The sequence below is a fragment of the Panicum virgatum genome, chromosome 3N (genome assembly GCF_016808335.1).
Source record: "Panicum virgatum strain AP13 chromosome 3N, P.virgatum_v5, whole genome shotgun sequence".
In the NCBI taxonomy this organism is placed as follows: Eukaryota; Viridiplantae; Streptophyta; class Magnoliopsida; order Poales; family Poaceae; genus Panicum; species Panicum virgatum.
Window position 1 is genome coordinate 28,246,995 of NC_053147.1, and position 24,151 is coordinate 28,271,145.

General features: G+C 42.3%; 1 protein-coding gene and 1 long non-coding RNA gene across 8 annotated transcripts; one reads left to right on the plus strand and one right to left on the minus strand.

The window, feature by feature from the left end:
* Window positions 1-11,197: 11,197 nt before the first annotated feature.
* Window positions 11,198-16,280, minus strand: LOC120665512. Of its 7 annotated transcripts, none has more exons than XR_005671187.1 (7): window positions 15,447-16,278; window positions 15,226-15,318; window positions 13,943-15,132; window positions 13,126-13,222; window positions 12,675-12,775; window positions 11,635-11,819; window positions 11,198-11,534 (listed from the first exon to the last, which is right to left on the minus strand). It is a non-coding gene; the product is annotated as an uncharacterized LOC120665512 (long non-coding RNA). The 7 variants fall into 7 exon arrangements; XR_005671186.1 differs by having other exon boundaries at window positions 11,635-11,701; window positions 15,447-16,276; XR_005671188.1 differs by lacking the exons at window positions 11,198-11,534; window positions 11,635-11,819 and having other exon boundaries at window positions 12,262-12,775; window positions 13,943-14,014; window positions 15,029-15,132; window positions 15,447-16,266.
* Window positions 16,281-16,844: 564 nt separating this feature from the next.
* Window positions 16,845-23,506, plus strand: LOC120665511 (autophagy-related protein 18h-like). The gene is made up of 9 exons (XM_039945089.1): window positions 16,845-17,033; window positions 17,857-18,318; window positions 18,432-18,866; window positions 18,979-19,224; window positions 19,309-20,133; window positions 20,211-20,383; window positions 21,698-21,822; window positions 22,363-22,926; window positions 23,018-23,506. Exons 1-9 carry the CDS (start codon window positions 16,860-16,862, stop codon window positions 23,020-23,022), a joined length of 3,009 nt encoding a protein of 1,002 aa, XP_039801023.1. The 5' UTR covers window positions 16,845-16,859; the 3' UTR covers window positions 23,023-23,506.
* Window positions 23,507-24,151: the final 645 nt, after the last annotated feature.

Here is a 24,151-nt window from a genome sequence, read left to right on the forward strand (position 1 = left end):
GATTTCTGCCTGCTACCAAATGGATTTTGTTGCAGCTTGTAAGGAGCTATGTGAATATAACGATGTGCCAGTCTGCCAGAAAGTGTTAAGGTATTTGAGTGTACAATAAGTTTGAAAAATTCGCATATATGGAGATCCAGAATGTTTGTGGAGTCAAGATCTCAATCCTCTGGAATGAAATTGTTCTTTCTTAGGCTATCAAATGTCATTGTCAGGATCAAGGCATGTAAGTAATTATTGCCGTGTTCATTTGTGGGCAAATTTGTCGTCAACACGACCGATGTAGCGATGTGCAGTGCGCTTGCTTTCTGCATGTTGCTGACAGTGATAGGATTTTCCCGAGCAAATTATTGCACCGATTGTAGTTTTTTCATCCGTTTTTATATCCTCATCTTGTAAGCGAGCCTGGAGCGCCAAGCTGGAAGACAAACCCTGGGTGATCTGCTCATCTGCAGGAAGACAGTGGCAGCGTAAACTGACGGAGGATCACCGCGAGAAACTGTACATCCATTGATCCAAGAACTGCCCAAAAATCCTTTCAAAAGCAAAAAAAAAAAAAACTGCCCCAATTTCCGATGATAACCAACCTTATATGTGACAACTGACAATGCCGGCCCATCTTGTTGTGGATGGCATCGATCATGGACCAGATTGATCCACACGGGGACCTTATACGGAGTCTGGTCTTGGGCCTTTTTTAATCCAAAAATTAGCTAGTAGGATTCCAAGTGGGCTTATATAGGAGGAGCCAGGTCTCGAATGCATGAGAAGCCTTTAGGCGCGAAAGAGTAGAAAGTCTAATATTTTTTTTAATTAGACAGTACAACTCAAATATTTACAATGCATATACTCATCTTTACGGTCAAAGCACACAAATCCGATCTTTATGAGCATCCAAACACTAGCCTGTAAATCCTCAAGTCCAAGCACCCCAAGTCCTAGATTCGACTTGTTGTAGAAGCGAATATTCTATAATTTACTAGCATTGTGCTTTCAATAGTAATCGACGTTCCTATCGACAGAGACGCGCCTGTGGTGAATTCGCCAATCTCGAGAATTTACGAGCTCAGACTTCAAAGATGCTCATAGTATAGGGTTTGCGTTAGCACGTTCATATGGAGGTGCGTGCGTTGTGGGTGTCTGAGTTGTTATGTGTAATCGCAATAAAATAAGAAGCCTTAGGCGTAACTTAAAAAAGAGAGAGACGTTGAAATATTAGGCAATTGCATGATTAAATTTCGAAATAAATAAATTATTAACATAAATATATCTAGTATGAACAACTCTATCATACTAGTAGCAAGACACAACAGGATCATTAACTCTGAGAACATGATTAAGAACTGGATGGAAAAATAGTTTACATACTGAGCCTTGGCTTTTGGGAAGCCGAACGGAGTCGACCGGACGAAGACGGTCCTGTTGACGGAGTGCGGCAGCCGATGTCGCAGACGACGGTTCACCGCAGCGTCTGACTTGGACGAAGAACGAGCCGTGATGAAGATCTTGGAGCAGTCGCGCCGGACCCTTCCCAAAAATCTTATTTGCCCTCTCCCGGTGCAGGATCTCGAGAATGGAGGTTCCGAAGACTTATTCTCCTGATCGTCGGTGCATGCCATCGCTCGGGATGGTGCAGACTACGAAGGCGGCGCAACAGCGAGAAGGAGGCAAAACCCTAACATTCGAGTTGATCTATTTCTGTTGAAGGGTGACGGGTCATTTATATAGGGAAGCCAAACCGACCTTTGATTAGAATTTTCAAATCTCGCAGACTTGGAGTCCAAGTCGGTTTAGGTTTCCATATCTCGCAGACTTAGAGCACAAGTCACTAAAAAATAAAATAACAAAAAGAAGTTGAGCTCCCGCAAGGGGGGAGCCGAATTTCGGCGGACGCGTACTTCGCCACACCACGCTCGGCCTGGCCCTACGAGGCGAGCGAGCGCACACGTATGGAGCTCACTTTCTCTTCCACACACATAGATTGGAGAGGTGAATATAGTCTCACTATTTAAGTTAGCTATTCTCACCTTTCACAAGCAAAGTGGGACTATAAGTTGCACCACAACCTCCCTCATACACACACATATGGGCCTTTGAGATTTATTAAGAATTTCTGAATTTGTCAATAGGTCTAGCCCAAAATTCTAACAAGAGAAATCTGAGCCCTCGATGAGATCAATCGCAAAATGTTGTCGATGCAGTTCGGCTTGTCTGCTTTCGGTCTATTTTGACTTATTTTCTCTTACAAAATACTATTGATTCAGTCGAAATCAGTCAGCTTATCCACCAGCCGAAATAAGTCACATCCACGAGAAACAATTGTAACAAACTTTCTAAATTTGCAACATATTTTAACTTCCGTGAAAAAAAGGCTCACCGTGTGTCAATGTCCATGCATTATTTTCTAAAAAATATTCACTCCGTTCTAAATGGTAAGCCATTCTAGAATTTCTAAATATATTACTTTTGTTATTCACCTATACATACACTATGTCAAAATACATAGTACTAATTACATATTTGAATTTACTAAAACAACCTATAATTTAGAATGGAGTGATTACTATGCATAAGAAATATTGCATATCTTTATACAAGGAGAGAATGCTGGAAATACGGCTGCAAGTTCCATGGTTCTGTTTGGATCCATGAGTTATTTTTTATCCCTTCCTCAAATAGTCTAAATAACCGTATAGGGAGCCAAATATGTGGCTTATTTCGTGGTTATTTGGAAATAACCCACCTTCAAAAACTATTCCCCAAGAGGTGATACTTGGGTTATTTTGTGTGGAGCCCACTTAAAAAAAGCTACTCTCTCTCTCTTGGATCCAATAATTGAGAACAGTGGCGGAGCCAAGTGTAGGCAAAAGTGGGCTATTGCCCCCCCTTGCCATGCAAAATTTCCACTAGATGAATAGTAAATTTGACACTATTTATTATTTTAGCACCTAAATTACCAAAAGTTGCCCCCCCTAATTCTTTGTTCCGGCTCCGCCACTGATTGAGAAAGTGCATTAAATATCAAATAGCACTTGTGGATCCAAACAACTCAAAGATTATTTTGGTGGAGGGCTATTTCTATGGGCTAAATAATAATCCAAAAAATAACCCTGGGATACTTCTCCAAACAAAACCCATGTGTTGAAAATTTTCCTGTACACTGCAATTCTGAACACCATCTATGAACTAACCACGACCCAATTTTGCCTCCGCGCTAAATAAATCGTACGGTGTGGTAATTCCAGCCATGATTTTTGCTACGGTGAGCTAATTCCATAGCGAGCCATATGCAATTATGCATGATTGTAAAGGTCGCCTCATTTTTAAAACCGAAGTCAAAGAAAGAACCACAGGTTATCAGCGAGCAAGACACAATCATTTGGCCCATGTATCACAGCTCCCCGCCGCCCCCGGCGGGCGGGCGCCCATCAGAAAGCGTCGTGCTCCCGACTCCGTCTCGTTCCGCGTCGCGCGGCTCCAAATCCCATCCACGCCCACGCACGCGGCCGCGCCGGTAGCTTAGCTAGCGCACGACGACGAAACGGCATATGCCCCCGGATCGCTGGGGGTCGCTTGGCCTGACGCGGGACGCCCCACCAAACAGCCGTGCTGCCGTAGCAGCCAAGGAGGCGGCGGCGGCGGCAGCGTGTCACCGGCAGCGACGACGGGGAGCTTGCGCCGCTCGCAAGTTGCTGCAGAGGCCAGAGAAGCCGCGACGTCAGCCATGTTAGGCTAATCTGCGTCTCCGTTATATGACTATATCAGTCGTTAATTGGAGAGAGACGATCATAGGTCCGTGGACGGTGAACCTAAAACGTTTAGTGTTCGCCACCAAATTGGGGGGAAACAGCTGGACCGCGTGCATGTAGGGGTAGTAATGGACCATGGCTCTAATACTCTTCACAATTCTATTTAGCCCTTTATTTTTAATTTAAAATTAAATAAGATTATGGTCCGATTCTTTTAAGATCCGGCTCTTAGATTATCTAGTCAAAGAAATATGGCCCTTTACCACCCCGTGCACGTGACTGAGAGTTTGATCAGACTTGAGATGGGCTTCAGTGGAGAAACTGGTCATTGTGCGGGTGTGATTAGCCCAACTGTTCCTGTGAAAATCCGCACTCAGTGATAGGTCCTAATAAGTTGCGAGGCGCCTACGAGCCGTGTAAAATCTGTTATCCCCATGAGTCATGCACCCACGATGGGTGGATGAACTTGTATGCTTAAAGAATGCTTCGACAATTTTGTGCATATATAAGTCGTATCAAATCAAACACACGTAAACAATACTGCGCAAAACATGTCCACCTGAAATCATGCATCATCCATTGTCTTTGTTGCACTTGCACAGTACACAAATGAACAAATTCTCACACAAATTGGGCCCTGTTTAGTTCCCAAAAATTTTCCTACAGTATCCGTCATATCGAATCTTCGGACACGTGCATGGAGCATTAAATGCAATTGAAAAAAAAATAATTAATTACACAGTTCAACTGTAAATGATGAGATGAAATTTTTAAGTCTAATTAGTTCATAATTGGATATTAATTGTCAAATAACAACTAAATGCTACAATACCTAAACTCAAAAAATTTCGCAAACTAAACACAGCCTTGGTGCGATTGCACACGATGAAAATGTTCCATCAGCATTGGCCACAATGCCGGCGCGGCTGCACTAATAATGTCGTCATCATGTTTGTCCTTGAAAGATACTCACAAACACACACAAAAAGCCATCATGCAGTGCTCACTGCTCAGGATGAATTGAGGGATGCAGGCAGAGGAAGCTAGCACATATCATGGATATGTTAAATCCATATATAGTATTATTATTGGTAATTGAATACCTTGACTTATTTTTTTTTTTGAAAAGCTTGCGGGAGCACCACACTGTCATTTAAGAAGGAGAGAAGCAGAGTTCCGAGTTCTTACAGCCTTACTATTACATAAAACAAGCTTAACTCAAACACAATAAAAGGTAAATTAAACATTAAACAATGAAAGCTCAGGTCTTCCGCATGCCGAAGTCCTGCAATGCATCTCAGCTTTAATCTCCTGAAAAACGTCCAATCTAACTAATACATGCAATCTGATTCAGTGGTTTTCCATTGGGTTTCACCACATATTCGTCTCTCAAGGTACTCAAATGACTGTCTTCTTCATTTTTATACATATTGGAAATGTTTGAATAAAAAAAACATAATGGAAATTTTTCAGCTTCATCCTCCTCATGGAATAGGAACCAGTCCAAGATTTATTACAAAATGTAGCTCAGAATATAACCATCCAACCACGTGAGAACATAGAGAACTACAAAGTTTTGATTGACCTTTATCGAACACAATATCATTTCTTGTAAGCCACATGGCACAACAAAATTGTTGTTGCTTCTATCAGTAGCATCAATTTTTCATATTGATATCCATATTTTAATACAAATATTCTTAAATTTTAATACAAATCAAATAGTTCACATTTAAATATCTTCTAGATTCAATTGTATGTGAGCCCTATAACTTTATCAACAAATGATAAAATAAAAATTATTTAGCTCGAGCATGAAAGAAATTAAATGTACAAAATCTTATTCTATTGGATGATCACATCTACCTGGAAGGTAGGAGTAGATGATCTTTAACAACTCAAGTGATTGATAATGTATGCCCACATACCTTCCCGAGAGATGAAAAGGTCTGAGCAAAGGAAATAAGTGAGAGAACAAGAAAAACTATTATAGTTTTACTTCTCTCACATTTATAAATTACTTTTATATTGTAAAATGTTGAGCTTGTTACAGTGGTTGGAGGGTACTAGGGGGTACCTTCCAGGACTACTTTTGCTGATTATTGCTAGCCGTTGATCCTAACATTTGAATTAAAAAAAGATGTTGTACATATCCATATTTTTGGGGGCATTCATATCCATATTTTAGAAACTGAATGATGATATATCTATGTCCATACTTAGGAAATGTATCCGGATGTTTCCATGCATATTGGTATCTACTTTTTTTAGTCAAACATGGATATTCTTACTATATTTGCATTTAGTTGAATACGTATGTAGCACATATGGATAGCGAGTACTCAGCCAACATTGCCAACACATAAAAAAAAACCATCATGACCACAAGCTCTGGCGTATGAAATCACATAAAAGAAAAGCGGACACATGAAACCTCTACCGCATGACAGTGAAAGTAGCTGCGAATGTGGAATTTATTGACAGCCTAGCTCCTATCTTAGAAGAACTCAGACAAAGATGGTGCCTTTGCACTTTTGCAGCGTGCTGCAGTAGTGCCACCCGTGATTTTTTTTTTTGCGAAGGCCATCACCCGTGATAGTTGTGGCGCCTGCTGCCTATTATGGTGTATTTACAACAACAATTGTAACACCTATGTTTCAAAATATCTTTAGATAAATAAAATTCAACCTCTTGTAGATAAAATTATAAATAAGATAGCCAGCTCCTTTCCCAGGCAACTAAAGTGGTGTTGATCAAACATGTTTGGCCAGTATCCCAATTTACTTGTTGTCCTTTATAAATTTTCCTAAATGAGTTATTAAGATTTTGAACACTCATTTAGCAAATTGTCTTTGAGTGATAGTGAGGGCAAAAAGAAGTATCACTTAGTCAATAGGGGGGCTGTGTCCATGTGTAAGGAGTATGGGGGCTTGGGTATCCCCAATATTAGAGACCTTAATTTTTGCTTGTTGGGTTCTTGGCTAAGAAGGTATCAACAAGATGGTGGAAAACAGTGGAAGGAAATTATTGATTACAAATATGACACTAGGAATCCCAATATCTTTTACTCTAGAGAGGTTGAAGCTTCTCCATTCTTTAAGCAGCTCATGTGGGCTGCACAAGCAGCTAAGTTTTGCTTTAGATGGAAAATTGGTAATGGTAGAAAATTTAAATTCTGGGAAGACATCTCTACCTTAGTATTCCAATACTGAGATCTTTATGTCTTGGTGAATGAAAATTCTAAGACTGTAGTTGAGCTATGGGATGGTGTCGGTGTTTTACCGTCAGGTCTACCTAGGGATACCCTTAGGTAGATGATCGTGGGGGATCGCCGAGATCAAGAACACGATGGTACAAGCAACACAATGGTTAGACAGGTTTGGACCACAGATGTTGCATAATACTCTATGTCATGTGTGGTTTGTATTGCCTGGGATGCATAGAGACTAGAGAGGAAGTCTCTATGCGTTAAAGGTCTTAGCTAATGCCTAGATCTCTGGATGAATGAGAAGGGGTCCCTGCCCGCCCTTATATAGGACGGGGGAGCAGGGTTACATGGGAACCCTAGGTCGGTAAAGACATAGGAGTCTATCCAAATACTACTCGGGTGGTTCTTTTGTACTTCCGACTAGTTCTAAAGTTACCACGACTAGTTACAAGTCATATGAATACAAGTTGTGATACATCTTATACATGGTACTGATCCGTGCCATGTTAGGTATCCTGTGGCCCCGGGTCTGACAGATGGGGGGTGGATGTAAGATGTACTTTAGAAGAAATGTAGATTGTAGGCTGGATAGACTGTAGCTAGAGATTGCATTTACAATGACTTTGGTAGATGATGTGATGGATAAGATGATTTGGAGCTTCAATAACTTTGGTAGCTATTCTTCTTGGTACCTCTATAAAATCATTAAACCTATGTACGTACAGTTTGGAGCCTTAAGGTTTCCGTCGGGTTCAGTTCTTTCTCTGGTTGCTCTCTAAAAAAAAATTGAGTAGAGATAATCTATCTTAGTAAAAGAAAAAAGTTAGAAGTAGTGAGTTATCTATTCTGTGATGAACCTGAGAGCAACCATCACATTTCTTTGAGTGTGTGGTAGCTGGGAGGCTATGGTCGACTATCTCACAAGTCCTGGGCAGGAGAATGGGTGATGGCTTTGAATCAATAGGGACATTTTGGCTTAGTAACAAAAGGTTTGTTGTAATTAATATTATCTCTGCTGTAGCCCCGTGGGGTTTGTGGAAAACTAGGAATGATGTTTGCTTTTGCAATGCTTCTTGGCGTAATATGCAGGAGCTGCTGCTGAGAGTGGCGATTCTGGTCCGGAATTGACAAATTCTATGCTCAGAGAACAACAAAGATGCTCTCAAAACTTATACCACAGAATGAAGGAGGATTCCAAGCTTGCCACAGAGGCTTGCTGGCTTGCCTGGGAGCAACCACCATGAGCGAGGAGCTTCTGCGGTTCCTGTCTGAAAACACTTCGTCAGAAGACACGGTGATGATCCCAGCCAGCCTGAAGCACTGGTTCATCACGGTGGAAATTCCCGCGGCAAGCTCGAGGAAGGGGAAGTGGATGGACACAAAGCTCCCGGCGTTCTCTGGCTGATGAGCCCTGTGCTGGTTTTTTTTTGTGTGGCTGGTTTCTCCCTCATACTAGTTTGCGATTTTTTTTGAGTTTGACTACTGTAGCACTTTCGTTTTTATTTGGTAACTAGTATCCAATCATGGACTAATTAGGCTCAAAAAATTCATCTCATCATTTACAACTAAATTGTGCAATGAGTTATTTTTTATAAACTACATTTAATGCTCCATGCATGTGTCCAAAAATTCGATGTGATGGGGAATCTTGAAAATTTTTAGGAACAAAACATGACCTTAGTTTACTGTTTTTCTGGATTTTGTAAACTTTGTGCGGAGTTGGAGTCTGGAACAGTCGTTTTGCAATGAAAAGATTGGAGATTCGTCCTAGGAATTCTAAAAAGTAACTAGGTAAAGCAAAACAATAAGCTTTCACTAATTATATCAATCAAAAGTAAACAATAATAAACCTTTACACCATTAAGTAAGCAAAGTAGAACCGCAAATACTTGAACCATTGAAGGTAACATGTGGCATCTACGCTGATGAAGAATGTAAACATTTGATTTTTATCTATCTATTCATTTAAATGTGTTCAGCCGAATCCGATAAGTAATGGGTGGACTCATGCTCAACGATCTGACCAAGAACACTAGATGGTCCACTATGATTAGGGGCGAATGTAGGTAGTAACTAGGGGGTACCCATGCGAGAGAGGCTATTTTACGGGTGACCATAGGGAGAGATCTCTCCCTATGGTCCATCTTTCTACCATCTTTTCTTTCTCTTTTTAGTAACTTTTTTTAATCATTTTTTGATAAAAAATTCAAAAAGTTTTCAAGAAAAAATTTGGAGAGATGGAAAAAATTTTCAAGAAATTTTTTGGAAAGATAGAAAATATTGACGAGGAAAAAATTGAAAGAGAAAATTTTCCAAAATAAATTGAAAAATTTTGAAAAGAAAAGTTTTGCATCCAAAATAAAAAACTTGGGTAAAGTTTTTGTTAAAAATTTTTAATCAAAAAAGAAAAAAATACCGGCCTGCCGCGGCGCCTCACCCGCCACCAGCTTGCCGCAACGCCTCCCCCGCCGCACCTCCCCGATGCCGCCACGCCGGCCTGCCGCCGCTCCCCCAGCTGGAGATGCCGGAGCTCATCGCCGGCGTCGCGCTTCCTAGCCGCTCTGTGCCACCCGCTGCCACCACGCCAGCTCCCGCCGCACCACCTAGCTCCACCACTGATCCAGGAGGAAGGGGAAGGGGCTCCCCGCTGGATCCTGGAAGGAGAGGAAGAGGGAGGAAAAGGGGAAGAAAGAAAAGGAAAAAAAAACAGGAGAGGGTCAGTGGATCGACCATAAGTTGCAAAACTTATGGTCAACCGCAGATTTATCATTCCCACGAAATTTTGCAAAAACAATAATTAGATCTAATTTTCACCATATATACACTTCTTATGGCTTAACTCTATGCATCCACTATACATCTTTCAATTTGCTCTACCTTTGCTACCGGCCGGCTATGATCCATACGATAGATGCACATGATCCATGAGTGTTCGGTACGGGCACCACAGACGCATTTACAGAGTTCACTTTACACACAAATTTTACATGTATAGTCCCCAATTTTTAGAACCCAACCCACCCAAAACGTTATCCAGCACTCGACGCATCCCCGGAACGAACGAACGTTTGCCGCTGGCTGGTTGTTGCATCCGCACCTCACCAACGCAACGAATCTGAATCCACGGCGGCCGAAGCATACAAAACTCCCTGACCAAGTCCCGCCGCGGCCGGCACGGCGCCCCGCAATGCCATCCCAGAATCCTGGCACCCACAATCACATCCGCTGCCGATCCATCATCAACTCGAGCACCAGCAGATTGCGAAGCAAAAGCACCTCTCCCGTACCGTACCCACCCCGAACTAAGGATGGATTCGAATGTCTATTCGAATGTCAAATTTTTGATTATTTTTCTTCGATAATGGACAAATAAGATATAGAATTTACTATATAAATTCATAGCCTTGTATTTAACATTGATCTTGTAAAGATTCATAAAAACTAAACCTCAAATTTATCATATATATTCCCAAATAATAGATATAAAAATTCGAATACGGATCGGATACGGATACAGATCTTTTTTCACCTTTTTAATTGTAGGGAGCAAATAATACATAAAAAAATTTATACAAAATTTTATTCTTATGTGTAATAATATGTTTGATAATATAAAAAAAAATTAACGTAAAATTTTAAACATATCTATTTTAAAATATCAAATTTGTTCTAAAAATTCGGATGTTTCGATCCATCCTTACCCCGAACCGAGCCCCCGAGATTTTGGGTGCCGAGCCCGTGCCCCCGCGCTGTTTTCTCGGCAGCCGCGCGGAGCTTCCAGGCCAAGCCCAGTTCATCGGCGGGGTGGTGAAGGGAACTGTGATGCGTGCAAGCCGAGCCGAGCCAAGCGAAAACCCCTGCAGGCAGGCCAGCCGAGGCTCATTTCTCGCAGGGAGGGAGGGAGCGAGCCGATAGAACAGGCGGGGGCGGAGGGAGAGGAAGCCCCGCTTGGCAAGGGATCTATCCCCTCATACTAGTGCATGACGCGCGCTATCGCGCGCGATCGTGGATCATGTGTATTCACATATTGTGTCAACACATCTGCATCAATTTTGACTGGTTGGCGAGATTAATCGGGATTTTGGTCTCTGTATAGAGAACTGATTCTCTGGTGTGGGCTTAGAGAGGGCAGTAAATCACCTGGAAAAAAGTGGAGGCGTAGGAACAATGATCACCAGTAAGGCGCAAGTGCTTAAAATTCTCAGTAAGAAGAGTGCAAGACGTTACGTAAACATCGGAGTTGAGTAAAAGACGGTGATGATCTCATAACCGTAATAAGGGGTGATACAACACGCATGTCATTGGAACAGGCACTCTAAAGGTGCAGTTAATAAGAGACGTAAATACATTAGCTGTTACATCATAAAGTAGTGTTCATTGGTAAGAGCTTGGACACTGTTGGACGCTAAGTTGGTTTCATGCAGCACGCAGCTAGATTGCTTAGTAATACCTGATTCTTGGCAAAATAATAAGCGCTTCACAGATGCACAAGTCATCAGCTAGGGTTGATATATTCTCAGGACATGGCTGTAATGGGTGCCATATTTGGTTCCTGAAATAGCTTGATATTTATGCAGCTGGAAAGCATGTAAAAGGATGTTGTTAGTGTATTTTTTTTGAAAAATGTACATGGTAGGATTTGGAGACGTCGGATCCAAATAGTGTTTCATGACGTACCAGCAGAGGTAAACATATTACGTATCAATTCTAGGAGGATTAACCATGCCCTCAAGATACTTTTGCTCTGTGATGGCAAGAAAAGAAAGCATTGAAGTATCTGCGACCTATAAAAGTATGTATGATGCAGAGTATTTTGATCTATCACTTCCAATACGATCTTCAGAAGTTTCTCCAACATGGAACTGTGAGGTGTTGAACACAGTAATAGAGATGAGAATTAATAGGTTTTTTTTTTGGCACAGGGCAGTATAGGTTTAGCAATTCAATATACAATGGGTGATAAGGGGCTGGGTGGCGGTCAAACTTAAGTTTGATGATTTTGTCCCTCCATATTTGTGGACATGTGGTTCTTATCAAAATCATCAGCAACATGTAAACGATAAATTAGCAATAGGTTTTGGATGAATTGAACAGTAACAATGAGAAAATATTCTAGTTACTTTTGGTAACAGAGAGTTGCAGTGGATTAATATTGAAAAGTAGCAGGGTCTAACTAAAAATAGGGTGTTGGAAGAAGCAACATTATTTTGAATTAATGCAAATGGAAATAACTACTGCCTCTAAACAAATCTGGTTATTATGTGCTGCATTTGAAGACGCAAACAAAATCAGCATTTGTATATGTGCCTGTGTCTAAATCTAGCACCCTTGCAAGCATGTAGTCTCAAATATGTTTCAAGTTCTGAACATAAGCTACTGGCTGTACGAAAAGTAACTTCATGAACATAATCCTAGAAACATAGGGATCTATGGCAAAATTAGGAGACTAAGCAGGGGAAAACTGTACATGTACGTCTACTAATTTGCAAATATTATTTTGGCTAATTGTTCTTGGCTGATGTTTATTTGCGGCTTACCAACCCTGCTATCACCAGCTCCTGATGGATGGTGTCGTGACCTTACTTGCTTTGTTTGCATGACAAATAAAAAACTAATGAAGGTATGAAAACCGAGCAAGCATAAATTCCTAAACAATGTATCATACAAATCTGATCAAGAGCATATGTGGAAACATCTAACGCACGTCCTTGACTGACCAGCTGTCTGGCAAGGGCATCATAAAATTTGTCAGCTTTCTGGAAGTGAGGAGCCACATTCTTGTCCAGGTCCTTAGCTGAAAAAAATCCTTGGAAGCATTCTGCATTGTCAAACATAGTATTAAAAAGATTTGAAGGCAGCTTTAATACAAAAGTAGAGCAGAAATATGCTATGAAGAAACCGAAGGTGTACACAGATGTCAAGTTCTGCAAATATAAAGAAGGCCATACATGCCCAAGAGAGTGCTAATTAACAGCATGTATACGTGCTCGTATATGCTTTGACTACCGTTAGCAATTTTTTTTTAAAAAGGTGATTCATAAACAGTTCAAAGTTGTTCCAGCGTAACTGTGTTCTAAACTAAATTAAATAGCATATAACGAAAAATAATAGTCTGTTATTGCTTCCAAAGTAATGAAAAGATGGGACGGGGAAACTTATCTACTTTACCATCTGCGATGTGAAGGATGAAGTGCACAAACTTCACAGTATTCCATTTGTTAGTTATAATCCAATAGTCCATATCAATGAAGAATCTGCTGTGAACCTGCACCAAAATGGGAAATAATGAGTCCACATTCTAGAGTTACTGTTTTTAGACTTTTGGAACTACTTTGGATAAGGAACTACTGTGTATGTAAGAGCTGGGGCCTTTCTTTCGTATATGAAATTTGCTTCAGCCTATTAGAGCCTATGGTAGAACAACAATCAACAACATGTAGATGCATTTATCAAAAGGATTTTTTCTGTCATACAATTTTCAAATTGGTCACAATCCACTCAGGTGTGTAAATTTCAATAGGATTGCTAAAAAGTGGTTTTCATTCAGTGATATTTCAGTTGCTACCTCACCAGTCAAGGTCCATGTCATGTTCCCTGACTTAAAAAGGTCTATCATTTTGCCTATAACAAAATTTGTATAGAAAAATGGTTGTACGAAGTAACTCCACTCAATGCCACATGCATTGATAATTGAAGGTTACCCAGACTCTGATTAAGGTTCTGAATCCTTTTAACTTAAGTTGAACATAAGACATAGAAAAAAGTTCCATTAAGACAAAGTGGAAACGGAACATGTATATGTGAGTATATTACATAACTGATATAAGGTGGACATAGCAACAGATTATTCGATTATTTTTGGACATACGAATACTATTTTTCATTTTGAAGTTTCAGTTCAATACTTCATGAGCTTGGAGATATTCAACAACAGTTTATCAGACAGGCTACCAGTAGTAAGAATCCAATGGACCAGGTAGGAGACCTGTTTGCTTAGATGCTTGAAAACTGTCAGTAGCTTGGCAAGCACATATCCATTATCAGCACTTCCTTAGATCTGCAAGGTCGATCAAGAAGTCAAGAAAACTAAAAGGGGCAAATTAATGTGAGTAGCACTTCCTTATAGTTTGATTCGAACTACAGGTAACCCAAGTAAGCAGAAAATGAAAATGAAAATGGATGAAACAAAATTAAATGTAGAACCTGTAAAACGAAGAGACAAATGTGAATCTCAGTTAGGAAAATCCTTGCGAATGAATACTATGGGAAACCAGTAAAAAAGAGGAAAATAAAACATTGGATGAAGCCAAACAAATCGACTGCGCTGCTCAGCTGCTCTGCCTCTGCTCGGCTCCATCGAGGAATTAGGAAAACTTCATCATGCCTTAATAGGATCACAGTAAAATTGCTCTTACTGGAAATAATTAGCTAGAAGTGCATATTGGGGCTAGTAGGATCCTTGTAGGACTGCTCTGATTACAATTAGCTAGCTCTGACTAGAATTAGAAGATAGTAGAATTACTTTTTTTTTTAGTTGTACATACTAAGAAAAACATAAGGAATGCATATGTGTTCAAGTTTTTTTAAAAAAAAAAGAACTTCAGAGTGCCAGTGCAGCCAATACCTTCAACTAAGCCAACTTCTCTAGCTCTTCGAAAAATCATGACCATATTTTTATTTAGAATGTTTCAAAACATGCAAACATGGGGTTTTCAGGATTCCATTGAGTTTCTTCCATCGAATATTTTTGCCTATTGCTTTGTAGCTATTCTAGTCATAAACTTGAGAAATGGAGACCAACTATCCTTAGTCAAGCAGTAATATTGGTTGGTACGAGCTAAGAATTACAGTGAACCATTTTGACACTTTCAGAAACATTTTTTTAGAGGTTTAGGGCTCAAGCCAGCCTCAGTCTTACTTAAATCAAAGATCATCTAGAATCTATTACAGCCCGAGTTCTTGCAAAAAGATTTGGCGGGTGGTGACAAAATAGTATTAAAAGTGTTTCAAATAACATCTCACTTTGACTGTACTACTAAAATAAAAGATTAATAGGGCAGCTAGATCTAACTATTAATCTGAACTTGAGGGCATCGTATTCAGCAGTATCCGTCATGATGGGGTTGCCAGCGATATTTGCCATGGTGGCTTGCAAAAGCCTTTGCTCATCCGGGCCTAACCAAAAAACAAAGGAATATTGATTAGTAAAATTAGCCTGACCAAATCATTACCACGCGTCAGACACGGACAAAATTAGGATGGGCTTACATGAACGCGGTTATTACTTAGCATGACAACGCTGCTGCCTTCCCACATGAGCTCCTCTTTGAGGTTATCCAACTCCTCGTTGGACATGATGGCCTTCTTGTCGTAGTAGAACACCAAAACGCCACGAGCAGCAAATACATCGATTCAATTCAATTTAATTCACCACCAGGTATAAGTAAAAGGGGGAAAAAATGAGGGGTCGAGGCGGGTTTGGGGCGCACCTGGAGGAACTCCTGCTCCATCTCGTCGATGGTCTTCTTCTGCTTGCGCTCGATGATGCTGCAATATGGGAGCATCGTTCTGCAGCTGCTAGACCTGGTCCTGCGCCTCGCCCTCGGCGGCGTGAGACCTCCACCGGCTGTGGAGGGCATAGGGGCGCATCGGCGCTGCGGCGGCGGCGGCGGCGGCGTAGGGTGAGCGGCGAAGCGCAGCGGCCGGGGGGGGGGGGCAGGGGTGCAGGGAGGTGGCACGGCAGGGAGAGCCGCGCGACAGAGGCCATGGCGGACAGGGCTCTTGGGGGCATGCTGGCGCCCAGCGTGAGGAGGGTGCCCGTCAGCCCCCAGGCGGGGAGCGACGGCCCTCGCCTTGCCGGCCGTGTGTGAGGAGATGGAGTGCAGGGCAGGCCGCGTTGGCGCCGGAGGATCGGACCGGCCTTGGGCGAAGAGCGTTGGCGCCGGGACGGTCGCATGCGCCGCCTTGCCGGACCGACCGCGGGCGGGTGGCAACGACGCTGTTATGGCCGCGTGAGGGGAGCGACGGCCGCGGGTCGCCGCTTGGCCGGCCGCGAGCGAGGAGACGGGGCGCAGAGCAGATAGCGACAGCGGCGGAGTGGGGGCGGCCGGAACGGAGGCGGATCAGAGCAGGCGACGGGCGTGGCCGCGTGGGGTGGAGACTGAGGCGGCCGGATCTGAGCAAAACGAGGCTGTCGAAGAAAGCTCTCGAAGTGGAGATATTTACTGCTACAGTAACATCGCAAGTGGGATGAATACAGGTGGTTGATTTACCATCTGACGGTAGAAGTCGTTTTTACCGACGTGGACGGCCTTCCCTTGCGCCGTGGGAACGAACTTTCATCTATAGAAATTCCCCTTGCGTGCAAGCTCCCCTCCCCGGCCGCGGCACGGGCACCCGGCGGGGAGCCCCGTGCGGTCGGCGGATAAGCCGCGGGGCCCGCGTGGCAGGGGGAGGGGGAGGAGTTGGTTCCGGGGACGCGGAGCCCAGGGCGGCGTGAGAGGCGAGCCGGAGGGGGATTACTTGGGATTATTTAAAGAGGGAGGGAGGGAGATAGGCACACGAAAGCAACAGCGAGGGGGGAGAGAGAGAAGGGAAAAGGGAGAAGCCAGGGAGTTGTTGGTTTCGGTTCCGGTCGGCGTCGGAGGGGGAAGGGAGGGGACGGCGGGGAGGGAGATGGTGCCGAGCTGAGCAGGCGGATCGCGGCTGCGGCGGCGGCAGGGATCGGCGGGGGCGGGAGTGCGGCACTCGGATGGTATTGGGCTTCGCCGGCGCCGGAGGCGGCGATCGCGGATGGGCGGCGGAGCGGTCGCGTCGCGGGGGTTGTAGGAGCGGCGGAGCCGGAGCCGGAGCGGGCGCCCGTGCTGGGGGAGCGGGAGGAGAGGAGGGAGCGGCGGGGAGGGATGAGGCGGGGGAAGGGGGGAAGGAATGGGCTGCTGCCGAGCTCGCTGCGGATCATATCGTCCTGCCTCAAGACGGTGTCCTCCAACGCCGGCTCCGTCGCGTCCACCGTGCGCTCGGCGGGCGCCTCCGTGGCCGCCTCCATCGCCCCGCAGGCCGAGGACGAGAAGGACCAGGTCGGCTGCGCAGCGCCCCTGCCTCTCTACCTGTCCAAAGATTTCGTTTTTTATTCGCGCTGCTACTGCAGACGTGACCACCGTTGCTGGGGTTTTCTAACTTTAGCGCTTCGCGTGCAACCGTGTACTCAATTATGACATTCTGCACGAGTAGGTTTTCTGTAGTGCTTGGATGCACACACCCTGTGTTCCAGTAGATTCACAATTCTAGATTTCTAGTGGCGGTTGCTCACGCTTCAAGTGAGTTGACCATGAACCATGTCAAACTACTTAGAATGTATGGATTGTTACACTTGGAATCTGTACTCAATGCCATTTTGTAGACGGGTGAGGTAGATCTTATGCTCTCATAGATCCGAAATTCTAGTGGAAATTTTGGTTTTTCTTTTTATCTCAATTCGGGTGGCAGTTAATGAAGCTTTTAAGTGAGTTGACCATGAATTAAGTTGAAGTAGTTAGAAGTTACTAGTAAAATACTGGAACTGACAGTTCCTGTGAAGAGGAAATATCAGGGAGCATGGGTCACTTTAAAGTTGTTCCGTGGAATTCTTCTGTGCTGATATTGCACATGGCTAAACGGATGCCTTGCTATTGTTGTGGACAGTTTATGCATCTGATTTTTCTTCAGTCTTCGTTTATTTGGTTACTAATTCAACCATATGGCGTTGTTCATGGATAAGAAAATGTTGGTCTATCCATTTTAGTTAGTGCTTGGGTTGACACAATCCCACATTTCAACAGTTTTGATTAGAAAAGTATTTGCCAGTGTATGTTTCTGCTAATCTATCCAGGAATGCAGTCTTGACACTCCATCTATAAACAGGTTTTGTGGGCTGGATTTGATAAACTAGAGCTCCATCCTTCATCATTCAAGCATGTTCTGCTCGTTGGTTATTCAAATGGGTTTCAAGTGCTTGATGTCGAGGATGCTGCAAATGTTTGCGAATTGGTCTCAAAACGTGATGGACCAGTTACTTTTCTGCAAATGCAGCCCACTCCAGTCAGCTCTGAAGGTTCTGAAGGATTCAAAGCATCGCATCCCATGCTTCTGGTTGTTGCGGGTGATGAGACAAATGGCCATGGTGCAGTTCAAGGTGGTCGCTTAAGTGCACTGATCAGAGACACAAACAGCGAGCCGCAAGCTGGAAATTGCATTTCTACCCCCACTGTTGTTCGTTTCTACTCTTTGAGGTCTCACACCAATGTACATGTTCTTCGATTTCGGTCTGCTGTATATTTAGTTCGCTGCAGCCCGCGGATTGTTGCTGTAGCTCTTGCAGCACAAGTAAGTTCCTCTTGGCACATCGATTTGCGTTTTGTACTATGAATTGAAATTGAGAAAGGGTGAACTTTCTGGATTATACTTTGAAATACTTATCTTATTTTACCACATTCCAGATCTACTGCTTTGATGCCGTTACTCTTGAGAACAAGCTCAGCGTCTTGACATATCCTTTGCAAGGTGCACCTGGGGTAAATATTGGGTACGGCCCGATGGCTGTTGGCCCGAGATGGTTAGCATATGCCACAAATACTCCTTTATTGTCAAACACAGGCCGTTTAAGTCCACAGAATCTCACACCTTCGCCAGGAGTGAGCCCATCTACTTCTCCTAGCAGCGGAAGCTTAGTTGCTAGATATGCAATGGAGTCTAGCAAGCAACTAGCTACTGGTATTATTAATCTTGGTGACATGGGATACAAAACATTGTCAAAGTACTGCCAGGAACTTTTGCCTGATGGTTCCAACTCCCCTTTGTCATCAAGCCCAGGCAGAAGATCTGGTAAAATTCCTTCTAGCGTGCATCCAATGGAAGCTGACAATGCAGGAATGGTTAGTTGGAAACCTCACAGCATTTTTCCCCTTGTCAAATTAGTGCATGAAAAAGTAAAATCTTCAATGCAACTGCATCTTGTAGTAATGAAATTTCATTGAATCTTTGCAGGTAGTCATCAAGGATTTCACTTCGAAAGCTATTATCTCGCAGTTTAGGGCTCACACAAGTCCCATATCTGCTCTTTGTTTCGACCCTAGTGGAACACTTTTGGTGACAGCCTCCGTTCATGGCCATAACATTAATGCCTTCAGGATCATGCCAACCTGCATTGCTAATGGCTCGGGCACAACTCGCTATGACTGTACTGCATCTCATGTTCATCTTTACAAACTGTATCGTGGCATGACATCTGCTGTATGTTTTCTGAGCAATTAAAATTCTTTTTGGAGTGTTTTATGGTTTTATTCATTTAGTTAATTACCTTGTATTTGCATGCAGGTCATACAAGACATCTCTTTTAGTCATTTTAGCCAATGGATATCTATTGTTTCATCTCGAGGTACTTGTCATATATTTACGCTGTCCCCTTTTGGTGGTGATGCCAGTCTGCAACCACAGAATTCGCACAGTGATGGGCCACCTCTTGCCCCGTGTCAGTCAAGGCCATGGTGGTCAAAACCGTCCTTTCTTATGGATCAACAGCTTCATCAAGTTCCTTCAACTGTTACACATTCAGTAGTCAGTAGAATAAAGAATAGCACTTCTGGTTGGCTAAATACTGTCAGCAATGTGGCTGCTTCTGCAAGTGGAAAACTATCTGTACCATCTGGTGCTGCCACAGCTGTTTTCCATAATTCCATCTACCATGGTTCTTTGCCAGTTCCATCGAAGGCTAATGCTCTGGAGCATCTATTGGTGTATTCACCGTCTGGTCATGTTATTCAACATGAACTTTTACCTTCTTCAGGTTCTGAGTCCTCTGGTAGCAGCTCAAGAGTTGGTCCGGGTCCTAACTCGCAACTCCAAGATGATGAGATGCATGTTACTGCTGAACCAATTCAATGGTGGGATGTGTGCCGTAGGACAAACTGGCCAGAAAGAGATGAAAACATTGCAAACATTGTATTGCATGACCAAAGAAACTGTATGATGGCTGTGGATGCTTCTGACTGTGAAGACAGTGAACACTCAGATTCCGCTCCATCAAATGATGGCATCTCTGGGAAAGAGATTATGAGAGTCCGAGAGAGGTCAAGCTGGTATCTATCAAATGCAGAAGTACAAATAAACTCATGGAGGATTCCCATCTGGCAGAAATCTAAGGTACCCAGCAGTGTCTATAACGATGTACTGATGAATCATGCAAGAACTAGACTGAACAATTATTCGTGTTTTTGCAGATTTGCTTTTATGTGATGGACCATCCTGCTGCGGAGTCGGGGGAAACAGTTAGTGCTAGTGGTGGAGAAATTGAGATAGAGAAGTTAGCTCTTCATGAGGTTGAAATCAGGAGAAGGGAATTGCTCCCTGTATTCAAGCAGTTCCACTATACTGACCGAAGTTCTATTGGCAGGTAATGTCAATGAAACTACTTTATAGTTTTCTTGGCTTAATCTAACTGTTGTAGATGAACAGATATATGGTCCTTTTGTCAGACCAGGTTCTATTCTTGTGAAGCTTTCCAATTTTTTTTGAAACATCAAACATTGCATTGGCGTTCTTTAAATTTATCCTTTTATTGGTGAAATTGTGTTATTGCTTTATAACATGCAAAACTAGTTTACCAGTGTAATTCAACTGTGTTTGGTTACTGTTTTGTTGTTGTATGCCAAGACTCGTGGCCAGTATGAATGTATGATGCACTTAATTATCACTATCAGTTCTGAATCAATTATTTAGTGTAGGATGTCAATTATGTATTTTCCAGTGCGTTTACAACATTTAAAGACAGCATTACAACATTAAAAGTTAACATTGGATGATGTCAAGTCCCATATCTATGAATAATAGGGTGCAGTCTGCAGCAAGAGATAGTAAGAGCTAGCATACCAAATATTGAATGCATGCAATGATCTATTGCATCCCTCAGGCTGTAGATATCGAAATATTTAAGTAGAAGCCTTAAAATTAAACTTTTTTTATTTAAATGATAGTACTTTAGTTTCTGGTAATTCTGTTCTAACATACAGTTTTAAAATGAGCAATGACTGCTGTTGCACTGTAGGGGTTGCCGAATTCATTATTTTAGCTGGTATTTGGTGCAAATGTTTGTCTAACTGCTTGTTTTTTCACATTTTTAATGAAAAAAATATCTGTCTTCATATTTTTTAAGCATCTAGGTAATTTATTTTTGAAAATACTTTGTATTTCTGAATGAGTTTGTAATGCAGATACACTCTCAGTGACTGGCTTTCTTGTCTAAAATACAAATATTTTCTTGTCAAAAATCCAGCTGTGGGTGGCAATGAATGCAGGAAGTCAAAAAAATACGATATCAAATAATTAAATAGACTGTCATGTTTTCTGTATGTTTTTGTATTTTTGGATGAAATTATGTAGTGGGTGGTAATTATGTTTTTGTAGCTTTGGATGAAAGATTGCTCACAACACACCCTTTTGAAAAATAGAGGATAGCACCCTTTAGCATTGTCTCTCCACTTCCTCGTCGTACCTTCATGACCTATCTGCATCTTACAGGATTGGATTCTTTGCTTCATTACATCTGACCTGCAAATAGTTAGTCCCTTGTTGGAATATTTCAAATGGGATGAATGTTCTATCTTTAATAGTTTAACTAATTTGTGTGAACATCAGATGAGTCTAAATGAGGTTTATTCCTAGTACTTCCTTTTTATGTCATTGCATATAACATGATACAATGATGTAGGAATATTGCAAATGGAGGCTTTCAGAATGGCTGGTCCCACATTGGTGATGCACATTATAGTTCTGTAAAGGATAATGGTGAATATGAACCCAAGCCAGTGGCCCCCATATCTGGATTTTACACTGGTAAGATCTCAAATTTACTTCTTGTTGTATTATTACTCCAATAACAAGCAAGTGATAGTCCTAGGTCAACCATTTCAATCTTTTATTACAAACTGCTCCTTCCATCCAGATATATGTTAGCTATGTTTTCATCCAGGACTTGTCTCAATGACCCTCTTAAATTTTACCCAAATACCCCTTACTATGGTTTAGTTCACCAGTGCTAGCTGCCTGTGCATGCATGCACATTTAAGGTGCAGGGACATTTGTACCAAAAAAAAAAAACCCGCAAAACTACATTGGGAAGCAAATGATGCCTAACAATCCTTGATTCCTGGACAGCTCCAAAAAAAAAACACGCCCAGAAAAAGTTGACAGCGAGTACTTTCTATGTTTTGACTTTGGATATTTTGAAATGACACAAGTAAAATAGTCATAAAAGTATACTTTTGTAATGTTTCTAAATATTGTGTAACAAAGAGTCAAATGTGTTGTTTTAGAGGCTGTCAATGTCCATAATATCACTTGTTTGTGAATGATTGGAAATTCTTACTCTTGTAGATATGAGGAAAACAGCAAATATGAATGGTCTAGTTATTGAACCATTGCCTGGACCTAGCTCAACTGTTAATCTGCAGCAAGTTGGGAAGTGCAACTCTATTGAATCTCCTAATGCTGCAAGTATGGCTGCCCATCACAAAGCAGAGAACAAGAGCAACGGCTATGTATCTACGCCACCTGAAACAAATGCATCTATCAGACCATTGAACAGCTATTCCCTCTTGGATGGACCTCTTGATGGAGTGCTGCCTCCTGCAAACAGCGCATGCAATCCTGAAACAACTAATAATCCTGTGCTCAGCAATGGTGCAAGCACTGATATACCAAATGGGTGTCTCACCACTGTCAATTCTGGACAGCAGGAGGCGTCTGATTCCCACAACTCAGTGGAGTTTACCCAGTATTTCCAAGAGGGCTATTGTAAGATATCAGAACTCGATGACTGCCGTGAGTTAACTGAAGCTGTTACTGATGCTGACAGCAGCAGCAGCCACTGCGAGAGAGAGAAGCCCGAGGAAGATGGGGATGACATGCTTGGAGGAGTTTTTGCCTTCAGTGAAGAAGGTCTGAGCCACAAACTTCATAATTTAAGTTACTAACACTTTGAGTGGGTCAGTTTACCCGTCTGATCTTTTGCCCTTTTATGATGTTGCAGGTTGAACTTTTATGCTGCTTTACTTAAGGTATAATGGAAAACAGTGCCCACAACATTCAGTGTGCAATATTATGTAGAGGATGGTGAAATTTTAGTAGGCTTTCATGGAATAAAGCTGTGCTGAAATGATCATCTACCACGGTACATATTTCAAGGTGAAGTTTGCGCTTGATGTTCATGTGCCAGAAGTGAAGTTCGTCTCTTCAATCTGAGGTCAAGATCCCTCCAGGCAACTTACTAATCCACGGATCCACGATTAAGGGAGCTGGATGTTGTCGAGAAGTCGCCATTGCCTGCCGCAACTCAGCTCCCTTTGTGTTGATTTGTACATATACTGTAAGACCCATTTGTTTTGTGCCATAGTTCCGGGACATTGGGTGGTTATGAATCCCGTAGCCTGGCAGCCATATTTGTTGACCACCTCCTGCCAAGGCCTGTGAATGTTCCATGTTTATTTGTACAGACTTTCTGTTTTATTGGGAAGGGGGGGGGGGGGGGGATCTAGCGATGATTTAATGTGACATAACTGTATAAACATTCAGTAAAGAAGTTCTATTCACGAAGGTGTGATTATTTCCATGTGCTGGCCCTCGGGCCTCAATCCTGATGGTGGAGGCAAATATGCTGGGATTGTTCTAATGGTGGCGATTTAACGGCTTGTATGCCTTGTTATTAATTAGTCTAACCTTGTTATTAATTTCACCATCTTTGCATCCTGTTTTTGAAACATGTTCAAAAATTTACCGTGTTGCCTTCTTTTACTATTTTCAAAACACTAGCTACTCCACAATCTATAGATAGCTCCGCAATCTATAATTGAGCTTTGGCCTTCTTTTATCGGTCTTCCGTACTTAATTGGATTGCCTGGAGCCTAATGGTTATAGGAGATTCAGTAGCACCTTATGTCTTAATCTAGGGGTTACATGAGCCTCAGCAGCACCACCTCAGGTTTTGAGTTTGACTTCCGTGCTTTCATGGTAAGTGTACGTTACGAGTGTCTGAGTTGTACTATGTAACTAAAAAAAAGCTACCTCAGGAATTATTCTCAATTTCTGATTTATTAAACTTTAAATCAGGAACACGAATCATGAATTAGAACAAAGTATAAAAAGATGCAAAAATTACAGAAACAAG